This window comes from Aquarana catesbeiana, linkage group LG13, assembly GCF_042186555.1.
Source record: "Aquarana catesbeiana isolate 2022-GZ linkage group LG13, ASM4218655v1, whole genome shotgun sequence".
NCBI lineage: Eukaryota > Metazoa > Chordata > Amphibia > Anura > Ranidae > Aquarana > Aquarana catesbeiana.
In genome coordinates this window covers 101,083,142-101,099,855 of record NC_133336.1, presented here as the reverse complement: position 1 = coordinate 101,099,855, position 16,714 = coordinate 101,083,142, and the positions used below count along the sequence as shown (strand labels likewise).

The window sequence follows — 16,714 nt, the reverse complement described above, 5'->3', positions numbered from 1 at the left end:
GAGGACGCAGAGAATGCAATATTTTCTTTGTGTAGGAGGAGCAGTCCAATCATGGATCAGTCATGAGGTTGAAGTCACCTCAAATTATTTGAGTAGAACTATAGGCAAAAGTTTTTTGTAAGGTTTATTTTGCCATTTTTGTTCCATTGGGGAGATTTAACTTCACTTCCTATCCCATAGGCAAACAGGAAGTGAGAGGAAATTCTTGCAAATTAAAAGAATCTCTTGGGGATCTCCAGGTCACCAGAACTAGTGTCTAGAACTGAATTTCTCCTCTATTACTTTTCTGGGGATAACCCAAAATTTGTGATTTTCTTTTACTTTCACATTTAATGATAAGGGTAAACAAGAGAAATAGAGACGGTGACACAGACAGCAATAATAAAATTACAGGGGTTCTAATCTATATCCTCACTATCCTCACTATCCAAAACTAAAGAAAAAAAAGTTTTGCGTTTAGTTAAACTTTGAATAGCCTTGTTTAACCCTCTCACTGCCAGGTCTGTACGCCGTACAGACCTACAAAAGTGCCTGCAGGTGGCCAGGTCCGTACGCTGTACAGACCTAATTTCTAACTCTGTTATAAGCTCGTGGTCACTTCAATGACCATAAACTTATAGCAGAATTGTTCAGCAGACTTTGCTGAACAATTCTCTAACTCTGATCAGCGGATTACAACCTGCTGATCAGAGTTATTAACCTCAAATATGACCCCCGCCCCCCCCCACCCATGCTGCCGCTTTCCTGTCCCCAGCCACCCCACCGGCGCTCCCTTTCACCTTAAACTGCTCCCCCACTCTCATTTACTATCCCCTTCTTCCTCCCAGCACTGATCCCTGCAATCCTCCTCCTCCTCTTCCAATCCCGCCGGCTTCAGGTTCTGCATGGGGCTTAGGGGATCCAGATGTGTTCCCCCCCAGTCAGACCCCCCCCATGTACTGCCCCCACACCCCCAATGCATCGCGGCAGCACTCCTTCCCATCCGCTGCCTGCAGCTGTTGGCCACTCTAATCTCTGTCGGCAAGGTGGCGGGCTGGGGAGCGCCAGGGGGAGGGGGGAGTGGTGCGGGTTACGGGAAAAGTTGTGGCTTGGGGGGGCTTGATAAACATGTGTTTACCAGCCTCCCCCTGTAGTACAGTGGACATAGGCAGTGATCGCTCTTATGTCCACTGACAGCTGATACATAGTAAACCGTGAGTGTTACTATACGGATTCCTTATTCATTTAAGTAAAGTGCTACATAGATATGGGGGACTGTTTAGACCAGTGATATCTCACCAAAGACCCCCCCAAAAAAAAAATGTAACTGTAAAAAAAATTTAAAAAGTAAAACAAAACACAAAAACATAGTAAGACCCAGTGGCGGCTGGTGCTAAACTTTTTTTGAGGAGACAAAAACCCCCCCAGGTCAGCCCGCACTCACCCCTCCATGGCTTCCTTAGGTTCTCCTACCAGCCAACCCGATGTGTCCTGATTGGCCAGAAGGAGAAGCCGGAAGAAAGTTGCAAATATTAACTCCCTATTGTCACAAGTGGGTGGGTTCGGGGGTGCAATGCTCTGCGCCCCGAGCCCAACCTTTTTGAAGGTAATCAGAGCCTCAGGCTCTAATCATGTGGCTTAAAAAAAAACTCATCCAAACTTATTAGTCTGGCGCCCTGCAGGGGGGCGGCGCCCCTAATGAAACGACCGATCGAGCAGATCCACCTGCTCAGCGGGGGATCTGTCTGCTGATCTCAACTGAGTAGGCGGATGACAGGTCTGCGTCCTCTCTGCTGATGCAGAGCGGACACGGACATAGTCCACTGTTCTCTGTGGGGCGGTCAAATGGAAATGGACTACCTGTCCATTTCCATCGGATACCATCCGACCCGAACTGCTAGCTGGATGGGGAATAGGATCCCCATCTGTCTGTTTTTAGCGGACAGGATCGGATTAAAGGCAGGTGTAAATGGACACATGTCCATTTACATCAGCCTCTCCATAGAGAACAGTGGGTGGTCCAATTGGGCCCACCTGAAAAACTGACAGGCAGACCCGATCGGTCTGCTTGTTTGAAAGGGGCCTAAAGCCTTGCTCACACAGGGCATACACGGCGTACCTTTACTGGGATGCACAGGTGTTCCATGAATCTCTGTAGCCACTGCACGAACAGAGCCATTGCTCCCAATTTTACATCCTTAGGTCCGCATGCATGTCCCTGAACTCACACTGTCTGCGTTCGGGGTCATGTACCCACATCCACATGGATGTCAGATTGGGAACAGCAGCTATGCCTGTGCAGCCTTTGCATCCCAATTAACATAAATGGGATTGTCCTGTACAGGGATGCACGGAACACCTGTGCATCCTCGTGCGGCCAAACATGGCCCTCCATGGGCGTACACTTTAGTATGCCACATGTGAGTGATACTTTAGTAGTAATTTAGCAGGAATTTTGTAATTTTGTAAGTTATGTTGTGCTTATGTGCACTATTAATGATTTTAGTGTATTTTTAGTGAAATCATGAACATTTGTGCAATTATTGCAGGGCCCAAAAAATCAGCAGCACTTTTTTTTATTCTACGGGTCATGTACTTTCAGAAAATGTCTAGTTTGAGGAGATCTTTTCAAATTCTGAAAGCTGTAAGTGAAAAATAGTTTTTATTTAGTTTTGCGTACCTACAGTTTTCACCATTTCACAAAAAGGTGCAATTTAAAATGTACAAACATTTGTTATTTATTAACATAATACAGTTTTAACTTTTATATTTACTAGGAATTTAGCAGGAATTGTGTACATTTTGCCATGTATGAATCCATATTAATGATTTTAGAATATTTTTAGGGAAAATATTGTTTTGATAAACATATGCTCAAATATCGTGGGGCCTTAAAAATCAGTAGCACCTACCTTCTTTTTATTCTACTAGCCATGTGCTTTCAGAAAATATATGGTTTGGGGGTCTTTAACAAACTCTGAAAGCTGTAAGGGAACAATGAAAACCTTCAGATTTTTAAAGAAATGTGGTTATTTACATTTTTGCATACTTTCAGTTTTCCCCATTTTGCAAAAGGGCGCAATTTTAAAATTACCAATATTTGTTATTTATTAACTCAATACAGGTTAAACTTTTATGTTTAGTAAGAATTTAGCAGGGATTTTGTAAAATTTGCTATGTTTATATCTGCTAAAAATGATTTTGGAAAATGTTTTGCAAATATATTGTTTGATAAACATTTGCACAAATATTGTGGGGCTTTAAAAATCAGTAGCACGTTCTTTTTATTCTACTGGTCCTATGCTTTCAGAAAATATATGGTTTGGATGGTCTTAAACAAACTGAATGAAAGCTGTAAGGGAACGATGAAAACCTTCAGATTTTTTGAGAAATGTGGTTATTTACATTTTTGTGTACGTTAAGTTTTCACCATTTTGCAAAAAGGCGTAATTTAAAAATTACAAATATTTGTTATTTGTTAACTCAATACAGGTTAAGCTTTTATATTTAGTAGGAATTTTATCAAATATACTGTGTTTTTATCTGCTGAAAATTATTATAGTGTATTTTTAACGAAAATATTGTTTTGATAAACATTTGCGCAAATATCATTGTGCCCTAAAAATCTTTAGCACCTTATTTGTATTCTACTGGTCATGTGCTTTCAGAAAAGATATGGTTTTGGGTGGTCTTTAACAAACTCTGAAAGCCGTAAGGGAAAACTAAAAAAAAAATGGAAAAATTGAAAAAATGGCCTGGCCACCTGAGTGTAAAAATGGAGCACAGGGCCTGGCAGCGAAAGGGTAAAGGGACAAAACTTTCTTGAGCAGTTTGTGGAGGAAACACATCTGGTGTGAGTTGGGAGCATATAGACTCACTAAGGTGAAACGTTTGTGGTTGATCTCACAGATAAGAATTATGCACCTTCTTTAAGAATTAAACATTGTATCTCATTCTGAGATTCTGTTTTTCTAGCTTTTTAAAGCTTTTGAAGTATAGTAAGAAAATAAACTAAATTGTATTGCTACTTACCCTTATTAACATTGTTCTTTGGTGCAGCTTTGTTTTATCTTTACAGTTGTTTATGAAAATTTTAATTATTAAAGTGTGCACGCTGAAAAGCATATCTTATATTATTTTTTGTAGGTTCTTTTACCACTCGTCGACCAGTACTTTAAGAACCACTGCCTGTATTTTCTCTCTTCTCCAATTAAAACTCTCAGCAGTAGCGGCTATGCATCCAACAAGGAGAAAGAAATGGTGGCAAGGTAAAAGCCTTTTTGTGACTTTCAATAAAATGATGTCATGTACTTATGTCCATATGGTTTTCCATATGATCCATATAGTATATTACTAATTTGAAAAACCCTACATAGTTATAAAATATTTACTGCAAACATCACATTTAGCCTTTAGTCTTTCGGGCACAACTATAATATAATGTTTAATGTCTTGATGTGTGTGTGTAGCTTCTTGTTTTTAGTCAGTGTTAAACAGCAAGGGAATCTATGGTTTATTCAGGCACACATTAGACAAAATATTTTTTTTATTAATGTGTGCCTGATAAAGGATTCTATATAGGTTGCTTATCTGCATGTTTTTGGTGTCATTGGCCTCTGAAGGGGTTGGAGATGACAATCCAATCAATCAAAGTCTAGGTTTGTTGTTGAATAAGCCAGATAAAAAATGTGATGACCTCACTGCCCCACAAATTCTAGAGCAAATAAACATTCGATATCCAGGTAGAGATCACTTTCAGTTGCTCCCACGAATTTTGTTTTGCATTGTAAGACTACATTCACACCGGCGACTAGGGTTGGTGCGAATTATAGCGGCGAATTCCTTCTGTGACTGCCGACCCATTCACTATAATGAGAGGTCGTCTGTAGCAGCAGCTATTTGCCATTCTCTGCACAGCCAGGGATTACCTGCAGTGATCGCTGTTGGATACACTTTGGGACTACTCTTCCACAATGGGAATTTTGTGTAGGTTGTGTTGAAACACTTAATTCAGGGTGGAAAAGAACCTACCACTAGTAGTGCTTGTTGTGGGGATCTCAGCCCTAAAAACAAAGAGAAAGAAAATTAACTATGTGTCTAAACTAAATTTTTATCCTGACACTAACATATAACCAGCCCTGAATAAAACAATTATAAACTAACCCTAAAAATCCTTTTTAACACCTAACCTTCTCCTAACATTTGACCTAACAACTATTCGCCTGACAGCTGGTACATAGTTCCTGACAGACACTGCTACTTCAGTGATCTCCACTTGCATCTGGGTCCTGTGCCAAGAGGCTGCACCTTTGCTTACTGAACACAGGAGCTTGAGTGCTTGGCGAGAATGCTTTGCGAGGCAGAGTAATGACAAAAACACTCTCCACCTTGTCCAATCAGTGAACACTTTGCATTCATTCAGAAAATACAAATCATTCTCTGAATGGTGCCCGTGCAGAACGGCTGACCTCCTGTGTTCACAATGCAGGAGAGTAGCGCAGGACCCAAAAGCAAGTGGAGATCACAGAGGTAGTGGTGTTTTACTTTTGTGATTTCCAACTTCCAGAAGAATTAGCCAGTTTTGGTATATGCATAGCTACATTGGTCCAAGGTGGACCAATGTAACTATGTATAACATACCAATGCCTGGAATTATTTTTTAAATGTAACCTAACACTTAAAGTGGTTGTAAAGCTTTGTTGTTATGCCTATACTTTCCTGCTCTGTGCAATGGTTTTGCACAGAGCAGCCCTGATCCTCTTCTTCTGGGATCCCCGTTGGCGCTCCAGGCCTCTTCCTCATCGGGGAGTCCCCAGTGAAAGCCACTTTTCCTTGCGGCACCTGTGCGTGCTCCCTCCCAAGTCCTGCTGCTGTGTTTATTCACACAGACAGTAGGACTCCGGCCCTGCCCCCCCCCCCCGTGTCACCAGATTTGATTGACAGCAGCGGGAGTCAAACGCTCCTGCTGCTATCAATCTGTCCAATGAGGAGAGAAACAGTGGCGGGAACCACTGCGCTTGTGCACATCGCTGGATTATATGGGCTAAGGTAAAGAAAAGGGGGGTCTGGGGGGCAGCTACAGCAGAGAAGGTTTTTTTACCGTAATGCATAGAATGCATTAATCTGAAAATCCTTAAGGCTTTAGAATCTCTTTAAGTCTCTAAAACCTAACTATTAGTGATAATTGATAAACAAAATCCTAACCTTAATCTTAAATTCTAGGCTTACTTTATCAGTTGAAGTGATTGTAATGCTTTGAATATTTTTTTAAATAAAATAATAAACATGTCATACTTTCCTGCTCTGTGCAATGGTCTTCCACAGAGCAGCCCCAATCCTCTTCTTCTGGGGTACCCCACTGGTGCTTCTGGCTCCTCCTCCACACAAGTTCCCCCAAAGAAAGCCACTTTCTATGGGGGCACTCGTGCAGGATCGCTCTTGATACAGACAGTACGGCTCGGCCCTGAAATCAGATTCAGGTAAGTATATAGGGGACTGGGGGGATTCTATGACACAAATGATTTTCTACCCTAATGCGTAGAATGCATGAAAGTAAAAAACTGTTAGTCTTAGTCTTTATAACTACTTGAAGTATAAGGTACTATAATGAACACAATAACATCCCCAGTGCCAACACCACCTTGATTTTCAAGGGCTAGAAATTGCCCTTGAATATTATGAATAAGTAAAAATATTTTTAAAAAATGGTAAAATAAGAGATTTCATGAAATCCCAATCATGATTTCATTAATTAAATTAATGTAAGGCCCTATCACACAGCAGCATCAGGGACACAGAACAGATTTGATTCCTCAACATCAGCATGCATGTAGAAATTATTAACAAATATTGGCAACTGCATAACAACCTTTAACAGATAAGAAATACATATATATTGCTATGTTGTGTGTAGGCGAAAGTAGGGCTTTCGTAATCTCTGTGTCTATCTATCACTGATATCTTTAAATCTATTTTCCTAATGCAATACCATTTTCTTTCATTTTCCTCTGTACTTTTTTCTGTCACTTCAGTCTGTTCTGCAAACTGGCAGCTCTTGTCAGACATAGGATATCATTGTTTGGTAAGTCATTTGCAGTTAGGACAGGCAAGAAACTACAAGTAGGTTTCTCTATTGAAAACAATGCATGGGAATAGCACTTAACCTGCTTTCTGTGTGATGTGTGGGATAACACCTCAAGTAAAATATTATGTTATAAGGCACATGTTTTTTTTTTTCATTTAATAAGGTATTAATTAAACGATATTTCTTCAGACCATTTTAAAGGTACACTCCAGTCAAATGTGGAAATAGTGCATTTAAGCTGACTAAACTCTTATTTACATCCTGGCATTCATCTAGTGCCTTTGACTGTTTTACAAGATACAAGTTTATATTTGCTAGAATCTAATTATTTTGAGCTTTCAAAAAAGACAATTTTTCATATTAGTTCAAGCTTCTTGCTCTCTTGGAAACTTTCTCCAGCCTCACACACACACACTGTGGAGGATAAATGGAAGATTTCATAGAACACAATTATGTCACAAAAGACTAGAATGTTATAAAATGTCAGATTACTGTAAATTGAGTGGACTGGTTTTAGCTCAATTGCAATATTTCCTTAATAGTATTATTAGATCAACTTCACTTATTGCCTGGAGTTGCTCTTTAAGATGCCCCAGTATTAGTAATTCAAAATGGGGTTTATATATGGACAAAAATGAAGACCAGAGGATATATGGATAACAGACTAAAGGCCAGAAGTGTCTGGAAGTTCGGGCTGCCCATCCCCGTGATTAGGTCAAGTATTGGATACGATGGATGGTAGGAAAAGATTCATGTTGTGCCTGTCCTTAAAGTGAACCTGTTTCCAGGTCATGCTCACTGAAGTATTTACATATTTAAGCAGTAAAATCACTTAAAAATAAACCCACATAGCCTATAAGAGAAAGTATTTTTATAGTTTCTAACACATTTGAACCCTCAAATATTATATATGATATATTTTTAGCAGAGGCCCTAGAGAATAAAATGGTGATCATTGAAATTTGTGCAGTGGTATTTCAAACCCAATTTTTTGGAAAAAATACACGTTAATTAATTTTAATGCAAAAAAAAACACCCAATTTTTTTTTGTAAAATATAAAAGGTGATATTATGTACAGTAAATAGATACCTAGCATGTTGCTCTTTTAAATTGCGCACACTTATGGAATGGTGACAAACTACCATACTTAAGCGATGCTTTAAAAATGTTTACAGGGGGTCTGAAGCTAGATTTATTGCTCTTGCTATAATGTTTGTGGCGATACCTCAAATGTATGTTGCGAACACAGTTTACTTATGCATGCATGACCTACATATGAGTTCGCCTCTGCGCACGAGCATGGGGAGCTTTCATTTTTTTAAAAATATTATTTATTTTACTAAAAAAAAAAAAATTTTTACATTGTCCCTTTATTTATTTATTTATTTATTTTTGTTACTTTTATTGCCATCACAAGAAATGTAAACATCCCTTGTGATAGCAATAAAGCATGACAGGTCTTCTTCCCTTGAAAGTATGAGTTAACGAAAAAAAAAAAACATTGATCTCATGCTTTCCAAAAAAGAAAAATGGCCTTGTTTACATTCTTCTTAACCAGAAGTGAGAAAATGCTAGTCGCTTCCTGTCTCCTAGACCATAGAGACGATCGAGGACATTTTCTCGATTACCTCTATGGCAATGGGCTGCAACCGCCGGTGAGACGGGTAAACGCGGGAAACAGAAAAGCCGCACCGGAGAGAGTGTCGGGAGGGGGGCCCTCCCACTACTTCTAAAAGCAATTTAGCGGCTAATCAGCCACTCAGATTTCTTTTAGCAGATAGGGAATTGCCGACTGAAAATTTTAATACTGGGGTTGTGGCCAACAGCTCCAGCCATGGCCCCGGTATAAACACTTGAACACAATCAAGTATATATACGTGACTGTGCGGGAATTAAAGCCTCTCTTTTTTTAAATCCAGTTCAAGAGCTGATTACAAGACGTACTTGGTATTTTTTCTCTTCCTATGTAAAACATTGCCTTTCATAGGAGTCCTTCTCCCTGTGAGTAGTTCCTAGCAGCTGGAACCTGCACTGTAAACACTCAGGGCATATGTTCCACTACCTGAAAGTTGGGGAAAATGGTGGTGATGTGACCTGGAGCCTATGGCGGTCAACAGCAAAGTCTGTATGTGTTTAGTATACATATAATACTGAAAATTTACTGCGCTATCTGTCACTGCTTGCTTAGAATGCATTTATTTAAACACAGCTGAATATGTTGTACTACATTAAGTATAGAACCTCTCTGCCTCTTTGTTTTTCTTGTACTAGTGCAACAGGCATAAAAATCTCCCCAGTGGAGTAAAAGGCAATAAACAAAACCTGACATGGGTTCTAATTCTTTCCCATTCTATCCCAAAAAAAGAATTGGCTGTATATTGGATGCAAAACTGACCTGTAGTCTAAACTGAAAGCACATTTATATAAATGCTCACTCCATTGAATAACTAAACATGATTAAAAAATAAAGGGGATCTAGAATTACTTTGTGTCTCCTAACATGAATAGTGCTAAAGTCACTCTGTATGAGGTCTGATGTGGAAGGTTCTGGGGTCAGGTTAGACTCATTTGCTGACTCTACCAAAACAATCACAGCAGTAACCATGTGACCAATGCCTTGCTGTTGTTTATGGCAGCAGGCACCATCTACTGATTACATTTTTTAAAGAGCAGTATAAGATTCATGGATCCTTATTTAGTTTTAGTTATGGTGTAGAGGGTGAGTATTCATATAACTTAAAATTTAATTTAAGATCTACTTTAAGAGAAATCATATTTAGGGTACTTGCACATGGTACAGATGTATGAACATCAGCTCTTCCTGGCAAAAAAAAATGCTGTACAACAAATGCGTGCAATTACCTACGCATAAAAATGATTCTAGTTTGTTTTTAAATCAAGAAAAGGTGGCTTAAGCACATATTTGTGTGTGTACAAACATAAAAATAATGTCCGGCAACTGGGATTTTTGTATTATTTTTTTCAAACTGATTTAAACGCAGAGCAAGCTTATGCACCTCTGTGTACAGGCCCATTAAAAACAAAGGACTGCATTTAGATCTGAAGAAAAATGCCTGAATGCCTAAAAACATGGCACTTTTAGGCATCCTGTGTGCAAAAGGCCTTGATGTTTAGTTAAGCAAGAAACTGTCCTGTCCTGTAGCAACGTTATACTACAGTGATATTGCCATTGTGATTTAGGTTTTAGATTCCTACTGATATTGCATGTCACGTGTGTGCCACTGTCACATTCATCAAACACAAGCATTATGCAGTAGCCCATGTAAACATATTTAATTAAGATTATGTTGTAGCAGTGGTTGTACACAATAAGATGTTTGCTTTTGTCTTTTTACTACAGGAAGTGATTCTACCACCATGGTGAGCTGTTTGCACATTCTAGCCCAGACTCTCGACACACGGTACTTTTTATGAGGTTTTAATATTAGTGTTGCAGTATTCCTCCTTTATTATGTGAGAAAACTCAATAAAATTGGAAAAACATTTGTGGTAGGAAAGAAACTATACCAGTAATCTTAATGTTATCGTTACAAACTAGTAAAGTAGAAAATCATTGTTTGAAAGTCTAGTTCTTAATCTGTCACTATATTGAACAGGTTTATACCAAACTCTTTGTATTGTCTTTTGACCAAAAGAAACACAGTGGTTGATGATTTACTAAGGCCCCATTCACACCTGAGCGATTTTCAGCTTGTAAAGCACTCAGCTCTGAAGCTCCAAAACGCCCAACCAGCAAAATTCCATTCAGTTCAATGGCCCCTGTTCACATATGAGCGTTCTGTCACCTGGAGCAAAACGCCTGAAGCTCAAAAAAGTACATGAGCTTCTTTTTGGCAGATTACAAGCGTTTTTGGCCCCATAAACTTCAATAGAAATGCCTGACTCGAGCAGAAAAACACTTTTTCTGCTCATTTTTTTGAGCAGAAAAAAATAGCAGCTCTCCACCCCTAATTTCCTTTCCCTCTCCTCCCCCTAGTGCTTTCTATTGGCTAAACAAAAACACCTGAAGCTGTAAAATGCTTGTAATACACTTCTAAAATGCTTTAAAAAGTTGCAAAAAAAGCTTAAAAAAATGCCAGAAAAACGCCAGTAAATCGATACGCTCAGGTGTGACTGGAGCCTAAAAGCAAATAGACTGTGCACTTTTGTGAGTGCAATTGCTCCAGAGCTTAGTAAATTAGGTAAGGCTTCACTTTCACTTTGGATGATGGAAGTCAGCAGAACTCTCACTCATTTATTAAGCTCTGGAGCAACTGCACTTGCAAAAGTGCACAGTCTATTTGCCTTTAGTAAATCAACCCCACAGTCTTGTTAATCACATACACATAAGCACATTACCTGTGCATCTCATTCTAGGCTATTACCATGCGAGGAATGCTGTAGCTAAACGCATCTGTCTTTTCTTGTCATTTTAGCACTGTAATGAAGTCTGGATCTGAGCTGGTGAAAGCTGGGGTTCGTGCTTTCTTTGAAAATGCTGCCGAAGATTTGGAAAAGACATTAGAAAATCTCAAGCTGGGGAAATTTACTCATTCTAGGACTCAGATGAAGGGAGTCTCCCAGAACATCAACTACACCACAGTGGCCCTCCTTCCTATACTGACTTCCATTTTTGAACATGTGGCTCGTCATCAGTTTGGAGTTGATTTGCTGTGTAAGTTGTTCATTTTGAAAGAACTGGAGTTCATCTCAACAGTCAATGGTGGTTCAGCATGAGGCTGGCTGTACATGCTGCATTATGATAGCAACAAACATTTTGAACAGAGCTCAAAGCCCATGCTATGCACAATTATATAACAAAAAAGAAAAAAATCCCTTTATCCAAACCTACATCCGGAGCCCAATGCAGAATAATGCCCCGTACACACGGTCGGATTTTCCGATGGAAAATGTCCGATCGGAGCGTGTTGTCGGAAATTCCGTCCGTGTGTGGGCTCCATCGGACATTTTCCATCGGATTTTCCGACACACAAAGTTGGAGAGCAGGAAATAAAATTTTCCGACAACAAAATCCGTTGTCGAAAATTCCGATTGTGTGTACACAAATCCGACGGACAAAGTGCCACGCATGCTCAGAATAAATAAAGAGATGAAAGCTATTGGCCACTGCCCCGTTTATAGTCCCGACGTACTTGTTTTACGTCACCGCGTTTAAAACGATCGGATTTTCCGACAACTTTGTGTGACCGTGTGTATGCAAGACAAGTTTGAGCCAACATCCGTCGGAAAAAATCCTAGGATTTTGTTGTCGGAATGTCCGAACAAAGTCCGACCGTGTGTACGGGGCATAACTCTGGAAACCACTACTGTAAAATATCAACTTTTCATGGCTACTATGATAGTTCAAACAAAGAAAAAATACAGAAAAATGATATACAGTATATGCAATCAACTGTTTAACAAACATTTTTATTTGTAGAATAGTATTAAAGACATACAACACAACACAAAAAATGAAAACAATATATATTTCCTGGTCAGAGGGACTGAGTGGAACAATGGAATACTCTGGTTTTCCAGGGAAGGGGCTGGTGCTCTATTTGTGGAAAAAAAAAGGACGCCAATTTTGTTTGAGTACAGCCTCCCATGACCGCGCAATTTGTCATTTAAAGCGACGCAGTGCCATATCGCAAAAAATGGCCTGGTCATTGAGCAGCCAAATCTTCCGGGGCTGAAGCGGTGAAATCTTCATTCACTCCAAGACCAACAATATCCTTTATACAAATATTCGGGGAATTATTTTATCCTCAGCTATCACCATCACGTTTTCCATGTGATTAATGCGTCCTGTAGGTTAACAGAGTGTATTAGTAGGGCATCCAACAGATCAATACAAAAAAATTGAAATCCCAGGGGCATCATCCCATGTATATAGTACAAAGTAAAGAGCCTGCACTACTTTTTAAAACGTACAGCAACTTGGTACTTGGTACTTTTGTACCATGCGATTCGGTGCGGGCAAACACACTGCGTTTGTAACCTACATTTGGGGTGTCATTAACCTTAAACTGACCCCTGCAGCACATTGCAAAGGCATTCCAATAGGAATGCGGTCCGGGAAGCAGCGCAGGCATGTGGCTCTCCGCACTGCATTGTAGTGTGAACGGGCCCTTAGAGTGTATTCATGCATTTTTTTCCTATTAGAAGGATCATTGTGGGTAGAGCTTATTTATAATGGGTAAACCTATGATTTTAATATGTGTTTTGTGTCTTTAAAACTATTTTGCAAACAAAAATGTTTGTTAAGCAGTTGGTTGCATATAGATATATAATTTTTCTTTGTTCTTTCTTTATATTTAAACTTCAGTGGTACCCCTGAAAAGTAAATATTTACAAGTATGAAGCTAAGCAAATGTTATTTAACTGTTTTCCAGTTCTGGGTGGACATCATGTGACATCCTCCCATGATCGCACCACACCAGTTATATGATGACACTGTACTGCACTGGTGACAGCATGTAAATACAAAAAATTGTGAAAAAGACAATTTTTTAAGATTTCTTTATTTTCCCAAGCATTGTGGCAAAAAACGTACAACTTCAAAAAACTCGCCATACCTCTTACTAAATAGCTTAGACTGTCTACTTTCCAAAAAGGGGTAATTTGAGGAGTATTTTTACTGTCCTGGCATTTTTAGGCCTCAAGAAATTTCAGTACATCAGGATTGATTAATTTTCAGATATGCAGTGCCTTGAAATTCATACCTCTTGAAATGTTCCATATTTTGTCATGTTACAAGCAAAAACGTAAATATATTTTATTGGGATTTTATGTGATAGACTAACACAACGTGGCACATAATTGTGAAGTGGAAGGAAAATGATAAATGGTTTTCAAAATGTGAAAAGTGTGGTGTGCATTTGTATTCAGCCCCCCTGAGTCAATACTTTGTAGAACCTCCTTTCACTGCAATTACAGCTGCAAGTCTTTTTGGGGGTGTCTCTACCAGCTTTGCACTTCTAGAGAGGGACATTTTTGCCCATTCTTCTTTGCAAAATAGCTCAAGCTCTGTCAGATTGGATGGAGAGCGTCTGTGAACACTAATTCTTAAGTCTTGCCGCAGATTCTCAATTTGATTTAGATCTGGACTTTGACTGGGCCATTCTAACACATGAATATGCTTTGATCTAAACCATGTAATTGTAGCTCTGGCTGTTTGTTTAGGGTCGTTGTCCTGCTGGAAGGTGAACCTCTGCCCCATGTCTCAAGTATTTTGCAGACTCTAACAGGTTTTCTTCTAAGATCCATCCATCTTCCCATCGACTCTGACCAACTTCCCTATCCCTGCTGAAGAAATGAATCCCCACAACATGATGCTGCCACCACCACATTTCACGGTGGGGATGGTGTGTTCAGAGTGATGTCCATTTATCATTTTTCTTCCACTTCATAATTAAGTTCCACTTTGTGTTGGTCCATCACATAAAATCCCAATAAAATTCAATTCAACTTGACAAAATGTGGAAAATTTCAAGGGGTATGAATACTTTTTCAAGGCACGGTATATATCATAGTTTGTGGAATCTATAACTTTCCTACAGACTAAATATTATACGCTGATTTGGGTTATTTTCACCAAAGAAATGTAGCAGTGTACATTTGGTCCTAAATTTATGAAGAATTTCTATTTTGCTAAATTTTATCCCAGAAACGAAGAAAAGCATGTTTTGTTTCAAACTTTTCAATCTGTTTTAGTTTATTTAGCAAAAAATAAAAAACCCAGCGTTGATTAATTATGACCAAAAGAAAGCTCTAACTGTGAAAAAAATGATTAAAATTTCACTTGTAGCATACTTGTTGTTTTCTGCTTAATCCAAATCCAGTTGTAGCTTTTTAGTACTGCATTTGATAAGGATGTGATTGCTTGGAAGGAGTGACCCTTTATGACCATTTTCTTTTGGAGGCTGGTTGTATATGTATCAACAAGACCCCTGCGCCCCATAAAAAAACGTAACCTGCTGTGTGCTGAGGGGAGAAGGGGACAGGAACATCTCCCAGGGTTGTCAGAAGTGGCTCGTACAGATAACAGAGGGAAGAGAGAGCAGACAGAAATCACACTGAGTGCTTTGGATTGAGGCTAGAACACACTATAGAGGGATATGCTTTGTTCATTTTTCATTTCAGGGGTTTACAACTACTTTACTACAATAAATTACACCATGAAAACTAAATGATCAATGCACATCTTATGCAGGTGAAAAACATAAGGAGCAGATAGAAAGGGTAATAATGCCTTTAACTTGCAGGGGGCAAGTGGGGGTGGAATGTTCTTGTTTCCAGTCTATAAACAAACTATATATTTCAATTCCATTGGATCTGCTTATTTTCCCAAATGATTAATATTATTATTATTATCATCGATGTATCATTAACCACTTGCCGAACAGCCATCGCAGTTATACTGTGGCAGGACGGCTCTATTGCGCAAATCGCCGTACCGGTACGGCACTTTGTGTAATAGCTATAGAAGGCACGCGATGGCCACCCACGAATGCTCCACAGAGAGCCGGAACGGGGATCTGCCAGTGTAAACAAAGCAGATCTCCGTTCTGACAGGAGAGAAGAGAGATTGTCTGTTCCTAGTGATCAGGAACAGAGATCTCTCTCTACTCCCAGTCAGTCCACTCCGCCCACAGTTAGAAACACCTCCCTAGAGAACTCCTTTATTGCCCACTACTGTTAACCCCTTCACCTGCCAGTGTCATTCATACAGTGATCAGTGGGTATTTTTTAGCTCTGATCACTGCAATAATGTCACTGGTCCCAAAAAGGTTAATAGAGCTATAATGATTAGAAAAATGGACTTTCAAGGTACACGGTATTTTAACTATAAGGAGTAAAAATGATTTTATTAAATAATCTACAAAAATGGAAACAAATACTGTGGATAGTACATTTCACAAAAAAAGGTTATGTGTATTCAAAATTTCCTGCCCTGCATGCAACTAAGACACCACTTGTTATAATTTATGACTGTGATAAAACATTCAGAGATAAATGGGGAACGAGTTCCCATGCCAATATTACGGTTTGTGAATGTAAGATGACGATGACTCGTCATCAAGTTGAAATCAAGCTCCTTGAATACATTTGTTTGACACGATTTTCTATTATGTGTGTCAAGCTAAAATTGGTTTCTATTTTACTCTGCTTTCTTTAGTGGATGATGTTCAAGTTTCCTGCTACCGGATTCTCTGCAGCCTTTACTCACTTGGAACAGGAAAAAACATCTACGTTGAAAGGTACTTGTATAGTTTTCTTTCTTTTTGCAAAATGTACTCCTAAATGATGTAACTGGTAATAAACATGCCTAACTAAAAGTTTAATAGGTGAAAACAAATTGATCAGACTCAGTTCTTGAAGATGGGAGGTGATATCTGGCTGATGATATAGTTTAGAGCATGAAAACATTTAATACCTCCCAGGACATAGGCAATGGCGTCACTAAGGGGGGGGCAGAGGGGGCCCTGACCCCCCTAACATTATACTGTGCCCCACCATGTGCCCCCCCAATTAAAATACCTTTTTTTTTGCATTCGTAGCAGATGGGCCGCCTCTTGCTTGGGCCGCCGCTGGAGTAACACAGTCTCTCCTGAGATTGAGAGCGTCCGCAGTCAGCTCCTGTGGGG

At 39.4% G+C, this 16,714-nt stretch overlaps 1 protein-coding gene across 7 annotated transcripts in view; it reads left to right on the top strand.

Moving 5' to 3' along the window:
• Window positions 1-16,714, top strand: part of RYR3 (ryanodine receptor 3) — a 1,082,755-nt gene that overhangs the window by 717,379 nt on the left and 348,662 nt on the right. For all 7 annotated transcript variants that reach the window (XM_073608696.1, XM_073608694.1, XM_073608691.1 and 4 more), the window contains 5 exons: window positions 4,126-4,247; window positions 7,011-7,060; window positions 10,426-10,486; window positions 11,501-11,739; window positions 16,246-16,327. In XM_073608696.1, coding sequence (XP_073464797.1) covers window positions 4,126-4,247; window positions 7,011-7,060; window positions 10,426-10,486; window positions 11,501-11,739; window positions 16,246-16,327 — 554 coding nt within the window. The remainder of the gene's footprint in view (window positions 1-4,125; window positions 4,248-7,010; window positions 7,061-10,425; window positions 10,487-11,500; window positions 11,740-16,245; window positions 16,328-16,714) is intronic.